Here is a 13,551-nt window from a genome sequence, read left to right as displayed (position 1 = left end):
GACGGGGTGAATGCTTTCCAACGGTTGAGGTGCGATAAATCTCACATTCAGACTTGAAAGTTGGTGGTTTTAAATGCAAATTTGGGAGTTTTGACCAAAATCTTTTTTGGAAATTCAAATTCACCATTCAACCTTAGTAAATCTGCCCCTTAGTGTTAGAAATCACTTCTGTCTCTCCCACAATACAAGCAGGTTTGTACGATTATTCAAATTTTGACCCAATTTATTTCTGAAAATTCAAATTCACCATTCGAACCTTAGTGTGAGAAATTACTTCTGTCTCTCCCACAATACACCCAGGTTTGTCCGATTATTCTATGAATCTCAAGGTCTAGTTGAGCATTTATTTTGGAGAAAAACAAATAGCCAGTACTGTCTTTTAATGCTTTATTATTTGATTAAAAGAATATACATTTAACATAAACCAAACAGTTTCAGTCATTTCAAACATACGGCTGGTTTCCTCGTTTTCTGTCAGGAGTTCCATTTTTTTTTCCCATTTATCTGGTCACATTTATAAAGATAAAATTTTTAGCACATCTGGCATTCCCCCCCCACACACACTGTGCCAGTGGATCTTCTATACGGACGTACATATAAAATCTGCATGGTATGTGCTCACTGGAGACAAAACAGTGCACACCCGTCAAAGGTCATTTTTCTTTTTAAATATAAGATGGTAAAACCATTTGTAAAACACATATAAACTTTTTTTTCTTCCAATAAATAGAATCGTATCCGGACATCTGTTGCATAAAGTGATTTTCAAAGCTTATGAAAGGGCGGCCGGGTCTCAGCACTGCTGGGCACCCACGTTGGCCACTTGAACTTTGTTTTTATTGCAGACTGTCCTTTTATCGTTAAATGCACAACATTCGTACCACTTAAAACTGGGGTCAGGTGGAAGTCTCACAGAGACCACGTCCGTACCGCGGTTGCCCTGAAACAGTTCATTAGGCTTGGGAAGCCTTTTAGATATAACAAGATATTAAAACAAACGTCGTGGAATGTTCTTCATGCATTCTAGCAGCTTATACCAGTGATAGAACAAGCTTTTTTTTTTTTTTCATTATCTCTTCTTATCTCTACATTTGCTAGTCACAGTGAAACAGGTGCATGGTAGTGTAAGAGTTCTGAGGTTGTGACTGAGCCACAGCACAGCTGCGTACCACAGGTCCAAATTCGACCTTTTTATATTACAATCTAGCAGTATCTGGCCAGCCTATTGACGGCTAGCCCCTGCCAGCATGTGGGCACTTTTTCATCAATTCTTTGGCAGCTGAAACAGGCTCCGACAGAGAAAATCCAGTGAATTGGTTGCCAGGGATCTCACGAATAAAGATTTGCCAACACATTGCTTTTGTAAGTTTGCTCCCTAAAAACGTGTTCACGTTTATCAGGAATTAAATAAAAAAATCCATCTCAGGAGGAAAAAAAAAAAAAAAAAAATACTAACCCCCCAAAGTTTTCTTTGCTCCTCTAGGAGTTAAAACAATATTTCAGATTAACGTTGCGTTGCACAAATGACTCACAATTAAGACTTGAAAGCTGATCTGAGAATATAAGAAATTAAACCAAGTACTGTTTTTTTAGGCAACAAGAAAACTATCCCCTATAAAAAGACTGCTTCGTTTTTTACTTCTTTATCAAGTAAATAGCGAACTCTACATTATGCACTCCCACTCGGAAACAGGTATTATAAAAGAAAAATATATTATTTGGCTCCTGAGCACACCGCTTTTACACATAGCAAAATGCATAACTACTTGGTAAAAAAAAAAAAAAAAAGAAAAACGCAAATGCCAAAGTTATTATATAGCAACCTGAGAAAAAACGTGTACTAAGTTATCAACAACATGTTTACTAGCTGGTAGGGATGCACCGAATCCAGGATTCAGCCTTCTGCCAGGCGGAACCCAAACCGAATCCTAATTTGCATATGCAAATTAAGGTCAGGGAGGGAAATCGAGTGACTTTTTATCACAAAACAAGGAAGGAATAAATGTTTTCCCGTTCCCACCCCTAATATGCAAATTAGAATTCGGATTGGTATTCGGCCAAATCTTTCACTAAGGATTCATGGGTTTGGCCAAATCCAAAATAGTGGATTTGGTTCAACTCGAATAGCTGGTGAGTGGATCTGCTAGCCAGCAAGCCCATCTTTGCAATGGAAAGGTCTTCAAAGGCTCAAACCTTCAAAGTCATATTGATTAATCTGTGCTTAGCTTCTCAGCCATCTTCAAGTATCTTTAAGGAGAACCAAACCCTTTTTATTAAAATCCCCTACCCCCCCACCCTACATAGACCCCCCCTCCCTGCTCCCTCCCAGCCTACGTGCTACCTTTGGTAAATGCCCCTAACTCTTTACTTACCCCTCGTTGCTGATTCAGGGCATCGGAGTTCGCGGGTGCCATCTTCTTCTGTTCGGTAATTTTCATGTCTTCTCCCGGCGCTTTAGCAATTTCCGTGGATTTTGACGCATGCGCAGTTGTTCGGGACCCAAAGATTGCACCAACTACCCATGCAACGAAACGTCGCTCTCCCCGAATATTACGGAAGGGAAGAAGATGGCGCCCGTGAACTATGGTGCCCTAAATCTGCAATGAGGGGCAAGTAAAGAGTTAGGGGCATTTACCCAGGGTAACACCTAGGCTGAGGGTCTATATAGGGTAGGGGATTTTAATAAAAAGGGTTTGGTTCTCCTTTAACCTCAGAGATTTATAAAGATCTCTGAACATTATTTTCATCAATGGAGAATCCCAACATTGGTCTGTATAAAGGCATAACAGCCTGCAATGAATACACAATAATCAAAGGTCCCCAGAGTTAATAAGTGCTCTTCTTTGCGTTTGCACCAGCGGGCTGCATACACTTTCTGGTTAGAGCCGCGGTTCCCTCGATGAACAACTGTTGTATTTGAGGACCAAGCGTACTTTAACCACGTAAGCCCTGAACAATGTCACTTTTGACTTCTAAACCAATACCCGACTTTCCTTTTTTTTTGATCAAGAAGATACACACATACAATTTTATATAGCGAATACTGATTAAACACAGCACGAAGGATTAGTTCACGCTACTGAGAAAAAAAAAAAGAACAGGACCCTATTTTGCACAGGAAACCTCTAGGATAATTAAAAAAAAAAAAAAAAAAGGGGGGGGGAAACTAAATGCCTTCACTGAAGTTTTGCATCTCTCTGTAAAAATGGCGAGAAGGCTCTGTGAATACACTGAGCAACTCTATGTCCATGACGGCACGCCAGGGTCGTGCAAGTCCTATCGATACCTGCTCTATAAGGTTATGTACTGGATCCACATCTTGATCTGCCAGCTCACTTTGATCAAAGTCTATGCTTTCTTCCGTCACTTCCAACATTTTCAAATCAGGCCCACGAAGACGAGCAATTGCTATTAGATTATGTGCCCAAACTGTGTAACCTGGAATGAGAGGGGAGGAGTCATGTATCAGTGAAAAAAAATCTAAAACAGGTTTTTTTTTTTTTTGCTTGAATAAAGTACAGTATTATCTAAACAGCAAATATTTGAATAATTCAACACAATTTTTCCATTTGGTCAGAGTGGTGACAATAACATTGGAGACAAACACTAGTGGTGATGTTGCCCATAGGGAACTTGTATTAGGTTTCACAGACTAGTTACTATGGCTAACAATCACCAGTCAGGTTTGTCTCCAATATTAATCATACACCCCAAATATTTAATAAGGGCTTCAGTTGTACACACGAGTATGCATGCATGGAGCAGACTGCACTTGTTTCTGAACAGTTATATAGTAGACATTAAAATGAATTTATGTTCAAAGTGAATTTCGTGTGTCCATTATGATGTAGAGTCCTGCAGCGGGTCGGGTACCCTGCGGGTTGCAGGTAGACATTTTGGGAGCGGGTATAGACGCGGGTAGGCAATTCTCAGGGTTTGCGGGTGGTGGGCATTCGGATTCGGTTCGGCCTGGCAGAAGGATTCGGCCGAATCCGAATCCTGCTGAAAAAGGCCGAATCCTGAAGCAAATCCTGGATTTGGTGCATCCATAGTTAAATTGAATAAACATTTGAATTCTATGAAATGTTGGGCTATGGGACATGAAAGGCGTAAGGTGTTCATATGGGGTCAGTATGTACTAATTTAAACATGTTATTATGTTAAATTGAATGAACATTTGAATTTTAAGAAATTTTGGGCTATGGGACATACATTTTGTTGAACGATTATTTAATGGGGACGATTAAATACCAGAGGGTACGAAAGGCTTAAAGGGATACTGTCATGGGAAAACATGTTTTTTTTCCAAAACGCATCAGTTAATAGTGCTGCTCCAGCAGAATTCTGTACTGAAATCCATTTTTCAAAAGAGCTAACAGATTTTTTTTATATTCAATTTTGAAATCTGACATGGGGCTAGACATATTGTCAGTTTCCCAGCTGCCCCTAGTCATGTGACTAGTGCTAGTTATATGATCTAGCATACCTGAGGCGCCAGAGTCGCCCCCTATTCTTGGTATTTCCACAGAGTCAATCACCTGAAATTTAAGTTGACTAACAGAGATAAGTTAGTCAACTTAAATTTGAGGTGATTGACTCTGTGGAAATACCAAGAGGGGGGGATAGACTCTTAATGCTTAAGAAACTGGAAATGAAGTGGATTCATAAATTGGACACAATTTGGCCCCTGAACTTTCAGGTTTGGGCACCAAGGGGAGGGGAAAATGAATGCACCGAACCTTAGGAAAACCTCTACATTATACAAAAGCACCAGAACTGTATCTTTCAAGTGTAATACCATGCAATTTTAGGGGAAAAAAAATGTTCCACCAAATCAAGCGTAACTTGAAGCACAAATACAACAAAAGAAACAATAGCCTTACCATGAACAGCTAGAAGAGAGAGTCGCATACATCTCCAAGCCAAGAGGACCAAAGGATCTTCATTCCTATTGTCACCGAGATCTGGGAAGCCAGACATATCATTGACATCATTCATTAAGATGAAGTGAGTAAGGAACGTGTCATACTGCCTAGAGATGAGGTCTACAACTGCTCCTGATACGCAGGTTATGTAGCTGTCAAAGTGAATTCTCTCTAGAGGTATGCTGGGCTTTAGAATCCTCAACATATCATCAATTTTGACATCAAAAGCCATCATGTAGACGCGGAGATTGCCACTATTTCGGGTAAGGGCTTTCCAATCGTCATCTTCTGGCATTTTATCCAGGGTCTTGTTTTTAAGTGAAGTGTTGTGAACCAGAAGGGACAGTCTATGCAAAGGCACATGGTTGTTGTTGGCCAACACTCTTGCCATTTCCGCTGTGAAATCACAAAAGTCCAGAGCAAGAGAGCGGAGATTAACAAAGCGCTCCAACTCAACAGCAGTTACCAGGGTGGTATTAGCAGGAGTGTGATTGTCTAGTAAACTTAAATGTTCTATGGTGTTGGCAACTGGATTAGATAACGATGACAAAGATGTTGGTGTAACAATCTCAAGCATAAATCCACACGACAACCATTTTAACTGCCTGCTGTTTTTTAATATTTCTTCAAAGTATTGCTGTATCCTAAAAAAAAAAAAAAAAAGTTCATTTTAAAGCTACAGCCTCCTACAGTACAATAAGGAGTAAGTGGTGGCATTGCAGGCGACAAAACTACCAGAAATGTAAGGGCCCTGAATTCAATCAAGTGTAAAAACTAGGGATGCACCAAAACCACTATTTTGGATTTGGAAGAACCCTGAATCCTACGCGAAAGATTCGCCCGAATACCGAACACTAATTTGCATACGCAAATTAGGGGTGGGAAGGGGAAACATTTTTTACTTACTTGTTTTGAGACAAAAAGGAACGTGATTTCGCTCCCCGTCCCTAATTTGCATATGCAAATTAGTATTCGGATCGGTCGGGCAGAAGAATTCAGCCGAATCCTGCTGAAAAAGGCTGAATCCTACTAAAAACACATAAGTAACACCGCGCTCTTTATATGGGTGGTTAACCATAAAGTTAATTTTTAGTATGTTATAGAATGGTCAATTCCAAGCAACTTCTCAGTTGGTCTTTATTTTTTATTTATCTACCTTCTTCTGACTCTTTTCAGCTTTCAAATAGGGGGTCACTGACCCCATCTAAAAATGAATGGCCTGTAAGGCTACAAATGTATTGTTAATTTTTATTACTCATCCTTCTATCCAGGCCCTCTCCTATTCACATTCCAGTTTCTTATTCAAATCAATGCATGGTTGTTAGGTTAATTAGGACCATAGCAACCAGCTTGCTGAAACTACAGATTGGAGTGCTACTGAATAAAAAGCTAAATAACTCAAAAACCACAAATGATAAAAAGTGAAAACCTAATGCAAATTGTCTCAGAATATCACTGTACATCATACTATAAATTAACTAAAGGCGAACAACCCCTTTAAAAGCCGTTTATCATAATAACGGTGCGGAAAACATGCAAATAGAAAAGTACTTATGTAGTAAAAGGGTCATAATTTGCCCTAAACCGTCAACCATAGCAAACAAAAGAATATAGGAGTTTACAGGGCTCTAACAATTATTTTGGAAACATATTTAGTAGTATCTGCCACTGGATAATACCATAAGGATAATGTAGATGTTTTTGTTCTGAATGTCAACTTTTATAGCAAAGACAATAAACTGTATATATGAATAAATATATTAGGGCGCATAAACTCTGTAAAATGTTGGACACATTTCTATAAATTGATATTGATAGATTGTGCAAAGTTTTAGAGCAGTGCTACACACTTTTTTGCCATAGCTGGTAAGGTCAATGCATGATAGAAACTCAAATCTAAGCAGGCCAAATTCTAGAATTGGAAACCTTAGTCAGTACAACCAGTACGGTGGTCAGAATTTTTTTTTTAGATTTTCACAAAAGAACTGGGGCACAATGCACAGTACATGAGTTCAACCTGTATATGTGCTACACAGTCAGCAAATTCAATGAATCACTTGATGCGTTAATTCTTTCTAAGCTCGTACAGTCTGGGAAATGAGGTAAAAGTTCAACAGTATACAACCTTATATATTACATTTCAATGCAATAAAAACATGACATTATGTTTAGTCTGCCAATAGTATTTAACAATGTAAAGCAAAAAATCTTGAAACTGTATTAAAGGAACAGTAACGTCAAAAAAATTATTTAAAACTAATAAAAATATAATGCAGTGTTGCCCTGCACTGGTAAAACTGGTTTGTTTGCTTCAGAAACACTACTATTGTTTATATAAATAAGCTGCTGTGTAGCAATGGGGGCAGCCATTCAGGTTACACAGCAGATAAGCTCTGTAGAACATAATGGTGTTATCTGTTATCCACTATTTAACCTGTGCCATATAGCTTTTTTTTAAAAAAATTGCTCCATTGCTACACAGCAGCTTGTTTATATGAACTATAGTAGTGCTTCTGAAGCACACAGACACACATACCCTTAGATTCGGGAAATTTAGTCGCCCTGCAATAAATCAACTCTTCTTCAGGGCGACTAATCTCCCCGAAATACCTCCCACCGGGTATCATCGAAATCGTCGGAGGGATGGCACTAGGAGCACTTCGTTTTCCGAAGTCACCCGAAGTTTCCTCGTGAGGCAACTTCGGAAAACAAAGTGCACGATTGCCATCCCGCCGGAGATTTACATTCTAAACGGAGGGAGGCAGTTCAGGGAGATTAGTCGCCCCGAAGAAGAGGAGATTTTGTTGCTGGGTGACTCATCTTCCTGAATCGGAGCGTGTGTCTCTGCCCTTACCAGAGCAGGGCAACAGTATTTGATATTTTCGTTACTTTAAAACACTTTCATTTGTTGGTGCCATTGTTCCTTTAAAGGCAGAAGTTTATAAAATGTTTACACAACTACAGAGCAATGTCCCTATTACTGTTCTGCCTACCCACACGACATGCACAATGCAACTGCGATAGAGACTGGTCTCTTCTTTTCATATAAATTCACTTTAAAAGGGATTGCAAATTCTCTTCAGATTGCATGGCCACACAAAAGGGTTGTCATCTCCACTGATAAACAGATTCTTCAGTACAAGTATAGGATGCTTGGGATCTGTGGTTTTCTGGATATGGAGTGGGTTCCGTAATTTTCACTGCAATATACCTGAATACCAATTGCTTGAAAACATTTAAGCATTAAATTAACACCCAATAGAATTGTTCTGCAGCCTGTAAAGATTAATGGCTTAGTTAGGAACAAGTTCAAGCTACTGTTTTATTACTAGAGAACAGGAAATAATTTTAAGCAAATAATTGAAATTTAAAAATCTATGGGAGATGGCCTTTCCATAACTTGGAGCTCTCTGTACAACGAGTTTTTAAATAAGGGATTCCATACCTACCATACCTGTATTAATATTCTTCTGTCCCAGTATGCTTTTTTTTTTTTTTAACAAGGTAAACAGCTCACATTTACCATTAACTGTAACTCATCAATATATGATACTTACTGCCTGATTTTTTTCCCACCGGGGTCCACCTTATTTAGGTAAGTATTTGTTATAGTGCCATTTTGTTGCAAAATACTGATGTCACCAAAAAGGCTTAACTTCTGGAGGTTCCTATAGTTAAAAGAAAAAAAAAATAAAGCTTATAGAATCCCAGTATCAGTTTGCCAGCATAAAGTATTGTTACTGTTGAAGGGGTATTTAAATATTTTGATATTATTTAAACAATTTGCGCTTTTTGAATGATTGAGCATTTTGTTGTTCTGCCTCTCTTCCAGTTCGAAATATCAGCAGCTATCTGGGTGCAAGGGTCTCATTAACAATAACAACAAGACGGTGGTTTGACTGTCAGACTGAAATATTAAAAAGAGAGGTTGAACAGAAACGATAAGTAAAACAAACACACTAGGGAAATGCTGTGATAGTTTTCAGCATATTGAATTGCAAGCTGGGAACAGAGGAAGCCAAATAATTAAACTTTAACATAAAGATCAACTGAAACTATGCCAAAGCTAGCCGTAGACCAAAGATCCGATCGTACGAATCCTCGATTCGTACGATTTTCGGACCATGTGTGTTGAGTCCTGACTTTTTTTCGATCGGACAGGTTAAAAGATTTCTGTCGGCTGCCGATAATATCTCTGCGTCTATTGCCGATCATACGATTTTCAGAGGGAGACTGTCACCAGCTTTGTCGGACATAACTTTCGTACGATTGCTGTCAGGGGCAGAACATCGGCTGATCTGTTCTTTAACTACTTTATTTGATCTGAATGGTTAGTGGCAGGTCGGGAGATGGGGGAAGTCCAATCATTCGAGGATTAAAACGATTGCATCTTTGCGTCTATGGCCATCTTTAGAAATGGACAGTCTATAATAAATCTGAAAAATAATGGAAATCATTTTTTATTCTTCTTGGTTTTGTCTAAATGTGCCGACATTTCAACAGAGCAAATCTAATTTTAAGTCATATTGGTCTATGAAAATACAAGTCATGGATTTATTTTGTATTTTGCTGAAAACCCCACTATGTTTTTTTACACAAGTATGCTCAATGTGTCTGGAAAACATGGTCCCTTAGCAACGAATGTGTATAGAAAACAGATCCGCACACACACTGGTTAATTCAGTCGGGGAGTATCCCCTTTTATTCAGCCACCTTTTATTGGTGGCTGAATAAAAGGGGATACTCCCCGACTGCATTAACCAGTGTGTGTGCGGATCTGTTTTCTATACACATTCTGGAAAACATGGAGCATTGGAACAGAGGACTTCACTACACAGATTTCTACCAGATGTTCTTAAATTAGAAAGTGTATTCGTTAGTTTAGGGCTAATTTGTGGATGTCCAGGTGCACATTCTCTAGACCAGTGTTCCCTAACCAGCGGCTCTCGAGTAACATGTTCGCCCATTGCTCCCCAACCCCTTGGCTGTTGCTCCCAGTGACCTCAAAGCAGGTGCTTATTTTTTAATTATTGGCTTGAGGCAAAATAAAGTCTCCATCAGACAACCAGTGCACATAGGGGCTACCAAATAGCCAACCATAAACCTTATTTGGCACTTGCAGGAACATTTATCATGCTTGTGTTGCTCGCCAACTCTCTTTACAATTGAATGTGGCTCATGGGTAAAAAAAAAAAAGATTGGCGGCCCTCTGTTCTAGAACTTTAAGCACAGTGGATGTCAATTGCAAAAAGACAGGCACTGACAGAACCACATTGTTAAAGGAATTGTTCAGTGTAAAAATAAAAACTGTATAAATAGATAGGCTGTGCAAAATAAAAAATGTTTCTAATATAGTTAGCCAATAATGTAATATATAAAGGCTGGAGTGATTTGATGTATAACTTGTCAGTCAGAACACTACTTTCAGCTCTCTTGGTTTACACTGACTGGTTACCCTGGTTACCAGGCAGTAACCAATCAGAGACTTGAGGGGGGGCCACATGGGTCATTTCTGTTGCTTTTGAATCTGAGCTGAATGCTGAGGATCAATTACAAACTCACTGAACAGAAATGTACCATGTGGCCCCCCTTCAAGTCGCTGACTAACTCAGAGTTAAAGAGCTGAAAAGCAGGAAGTTGGATTCTGACTGTTTTATTAGAAATCTGTTCACTCCAGCCTTTATACATTACATTTTTGGCTAACTAACTATATTAGAAACATTTTTTATTTTGCACAGCCTATCTATTTACACAGTTTTTATTTTCACACTGAACTATTCCATTAAAACATAGGCCGAGTGCACATGCAAAGCTTTCTGCATCCTTTAAACTAAGTGGTCCAAGTCAGTGTCTATTTTCCATTTGATATCCATACTAGATATTCTTCCTTCATTAGAAAAATGCATGATGCAGTCTGAGAAGCAAATAGCCATAATGTTTTCATCTCATCATTGCATTTTCATAGAATGAGAGGTAAGAGAGACTCATGTATCCATTACTAGCTACTCAAAATAGAGTTGACAGTTCTCAAATGGTCTACGTGGTTTTTTTTCCCCCCAAAAACGGTTGAACTCTCCTTTAACAATATTTATAGAAATTATATATATATATATATATATATATATATATATATATATATATATATATATATATATATATATATATATATATATGAGGGCCTTATGGGACCCCTATACCTCCCCCCCCTAATCTGTCCCATTTTGCTTCAGTAAAAACGTGAAAAACGCATATGTTCACATATATTCTATTTTTTTAGACTTTTTTTTTCCACTGCACACATTGTGCTATTTTTGGGCTACTTTTAAAGTGCTAGTTTTGGGCTGGTTTTGTAGCTGACTTTGAAAGTGAGACCTGGTAACCCTGCTGCTCGGTAGTACTGTACTGCTGGAGCCCTTCTCTGTTGTTTATTGGCTTATATAAAGGTGACCATACACAGACCGTGTCGGCAGCTTATTGGCCCGTGTATGGGGCCCCCGACGGGCTTCCCCGATCGAGATCTGGCCTAAAGTCGGCCAGATATCGATCGGATGGGACTAAAAATCCAGTCGGATCGCGGCTATATCTGTTCGTTGATGTGGTCCTGCAATCCGACCGCCCATTCCCGTTCGTTAGGATCCGATCGTTGGGCCCTAGGGCCCGCAATCGGATCAGCCCGATATTGCTCACCTCAAGGTGGGCATATCGGAGAGAGATACGCTCGTTTGGCGATCTCCCCGTGTATGGCCACCTTGAGGCTACTACACAAGCACCTGCAAATATCATCCCCCACAAGCAATGACTGAGATCCTGTGAGGAGGCCGAGCCTACCTGTTATTCCTGACGCTACGGAGCACGCAGAGCACCAATTCCAGGTAAGTGCGCAACACATCCAGCCAACGGGAAGAAGGCTGCGCATCTGTTTCATTCCCTAGGCCCACCCGGGCCCCATCATCCCCCTCAGAGTATGCGGTGCAGCAGCAGGAGGAGGCCGGGGGCGTCGCGTCGGATTCTGACGCCTCAGCGGTAGCGGATCCGCCTGCACTGTAGTTTTCCGCTGCGAATTCAAGTCTTAGCTCACGCACGAAGGCCCCGCATTTTCTCATGAGGAATTCAAGGCGAGGACGCTCCGCAGCGGACACTCTCAGGCCCAGGCGGAGTTCAGGCCACAGAGCCGGGTAGAAGAGACAATCCCGCCAGCGTGAGCAAGCAGCGGAGGCCCGGAGCCGGTCAGAAGCCGGCAGGAACGAAAAAATATGGACAATCAGCTCGCTGGGGAGGGACGAGGCTCCTACATCCCCGCAGAGAGCCATGGGAAAAGCCAGCACCTGGGACTGCGCCTGCAAAACAACAACATGAAGTGACAAGTGAGGTGTGGGCGGGGCCCGGTCCGTCCAATCTATTCGTGTTGCGGGGGGGTGTTAGGATGTAAAAGAAACTATGCACGCAAGTCCCCGAGTATTGCAGAGAAGCACATCTTCTATCAATAGCCGTCACCACAGAGACATGCTAATAAGGGCCGTAGCATAAACTAACACTGAGCTATTCACAGCCATTGTCTAGTCTTCATTGGCAGCTATAACTTACCCAGCACGCGGGACGTACTTGTCAGTGAATCGTACACGAAGTGGAGAATTCTACGTATTTAGTTACGTTCCCCGATTCGCTCACTCGCGCACAGGGGCGGGCCGTAGGGCAATGGAAGACCGTACCATGTTGCAGAGACACAGGGCCCATCTGTTAAGACTAGGAGTGGCTTTCCTTTCCTGTTTGGCCGATGACTAGGGCCTACTACTTGAAGTGTGAATACTGTAGCGATCGAGAGCTTTCTGTTTAGTTGCTTACTGTAATAAACAAACGGTAAAGTCTATAGTTCTGGAGGGGGCGGGACCTGTCCCGGAACTTTCTTTTTTGGTCACATGATCGGGTTGAGTTCGTCGTAATTGGGGTTGTTGTTGTTGTGGGATGTTTTTGCCAAGGATTAGCGGCGTCGATGCTTTATGCATTGGAAGGACAGTCTGGGCTATGACAATAATATAAAGAGGAGCCCTAAGGTCAAAGATTCGGGAACATGTAGTGGCCCGACGATGAATTGCTGCTTCCTTGGGCGATTAATCTCCCCGAACTGCCTTCCCGCCAGCTAGAATCTAAATCGCCGGTGGGATGACACTCGGAGCGCTTCGTTTTCTGAAGTCGCCTCACGAGGAAACTTCAGGCAACTGCGGAAAACGAAGAGCTCCGAGTGCCATCTAGGGTTGCCACCTTTTCTGGAAAAAAATACTGGCCTAGCCGGTAAAACATCAGCCAAGGCAATGTAAATTTGTATTACAAATTTACATTGCTGTTAAATTTGTAATACACCTAAAAAAAGCCCGTGGTCTGCCCCCAGCCTGCTCAAAACTAACCTTTTTTCCTGGGCTCCTTGCGAAACGCGCACATTGGCTCCGCCCCTTTGACGTCACGACCCACCCAGCCAATAGCGCATCATGGCCCTGCTCCCTTTAGTGTCACAACCTACCCTTTTAATCCCGCCCTCTCCACCCTGCTGGTGAAGATTTTTTTAAAAGGTGGCAACCCTACCCACGGGACGGTAACATTTTTTTAGAAAAGGTGACAACACGAGCAGCAA

At 41.0% G+C, this 13,551-nt stretch overlaps 1 protein-coding gene across 2 annotated transcripts; it reads right to left on the bottom strand.

Moving 5' to 3' along the window:
* Positions 1-2,842: 2,842 nt before the first annotated feature.
* fbxo33.S (F-box protein 33 S homeolog) lies at positions 2,843-13,010 on the bottom strand. 2 transcript variants are annotated; one of them, XM_018232380.2, is made up of 5 exons: positions 12,510-13,010; positions 11,754-12,262; positions 8,483-8,593; positions 4,884-5,569; positions 2,843-3,438 (listed from the first exon to the last, which is right to left on the bottom strand). In XM_018232380.2, the coding sequence occupies exons 2-5, from the start codon at positions 12,233-12,235 to the stop codon at positions 3,167-3,169; spliced, it is 1,551 nt and encodes a 516-aa protein (XP_018087869.1). In that variant the 5' UTR covers positions 12,236-12,262; positions 12,510-13,010; the 3' UTR covers positions 2,843-3,166. The 2 variants fall into 2 exon arrangements, with proteins under 2 accessions (XP_018087869.1, XP_018087868.1); XM_018232379.2 differs by having other exon boundaries at positions 11,754-13,010.
* Between the last annotated feature and the right edge of the window lie 541 nt (positions 13,011-13,551).

This window comes from Xenopus laevis, chromosome 8S (assembly GCF_017654675.1).
Source record: "Xenopus laevis strain J_2021 chromosome 8S, Xenopus_laevis_v10.1, whole genome shotgun sequence".
NCBI classification, from domain to species: domain Eukaryota; kingdom Metazoa; phylum Chordata; class Amphibia; order Anura; family Pipidae; genus Xenopus; species Xenopus laevis.
This window is presented reverse-complemented; position numbering and strand designations above follow the sequence as displayed.

Excerpts from the sequence above, each read along its gene's own strand:
- fbxo33.S (XM_018232379.2), bottom strand. The coding sequence starts at position 12,235 with ATGGCTCTCTGCGGGGATGTAGGAGCCTCGTCCCTCCCCAGCGAGCTG. Across the intron at positions 8,594-11,753 it reads CGTAGCGTCAGGAATAACAG|GAACCTCCAGAAGTTAAGCC; the intron begins GTAGGCTCGGCC and ends TTTTAACTATAG. Across the intron at positions 5,570-8,482 it reads GGTGGGAAAAAAATCAGGCA|GATACAGCAATACTTTGAAG; the intron begins GTAAGTATCATA and ends TTTTTTTTTTAG.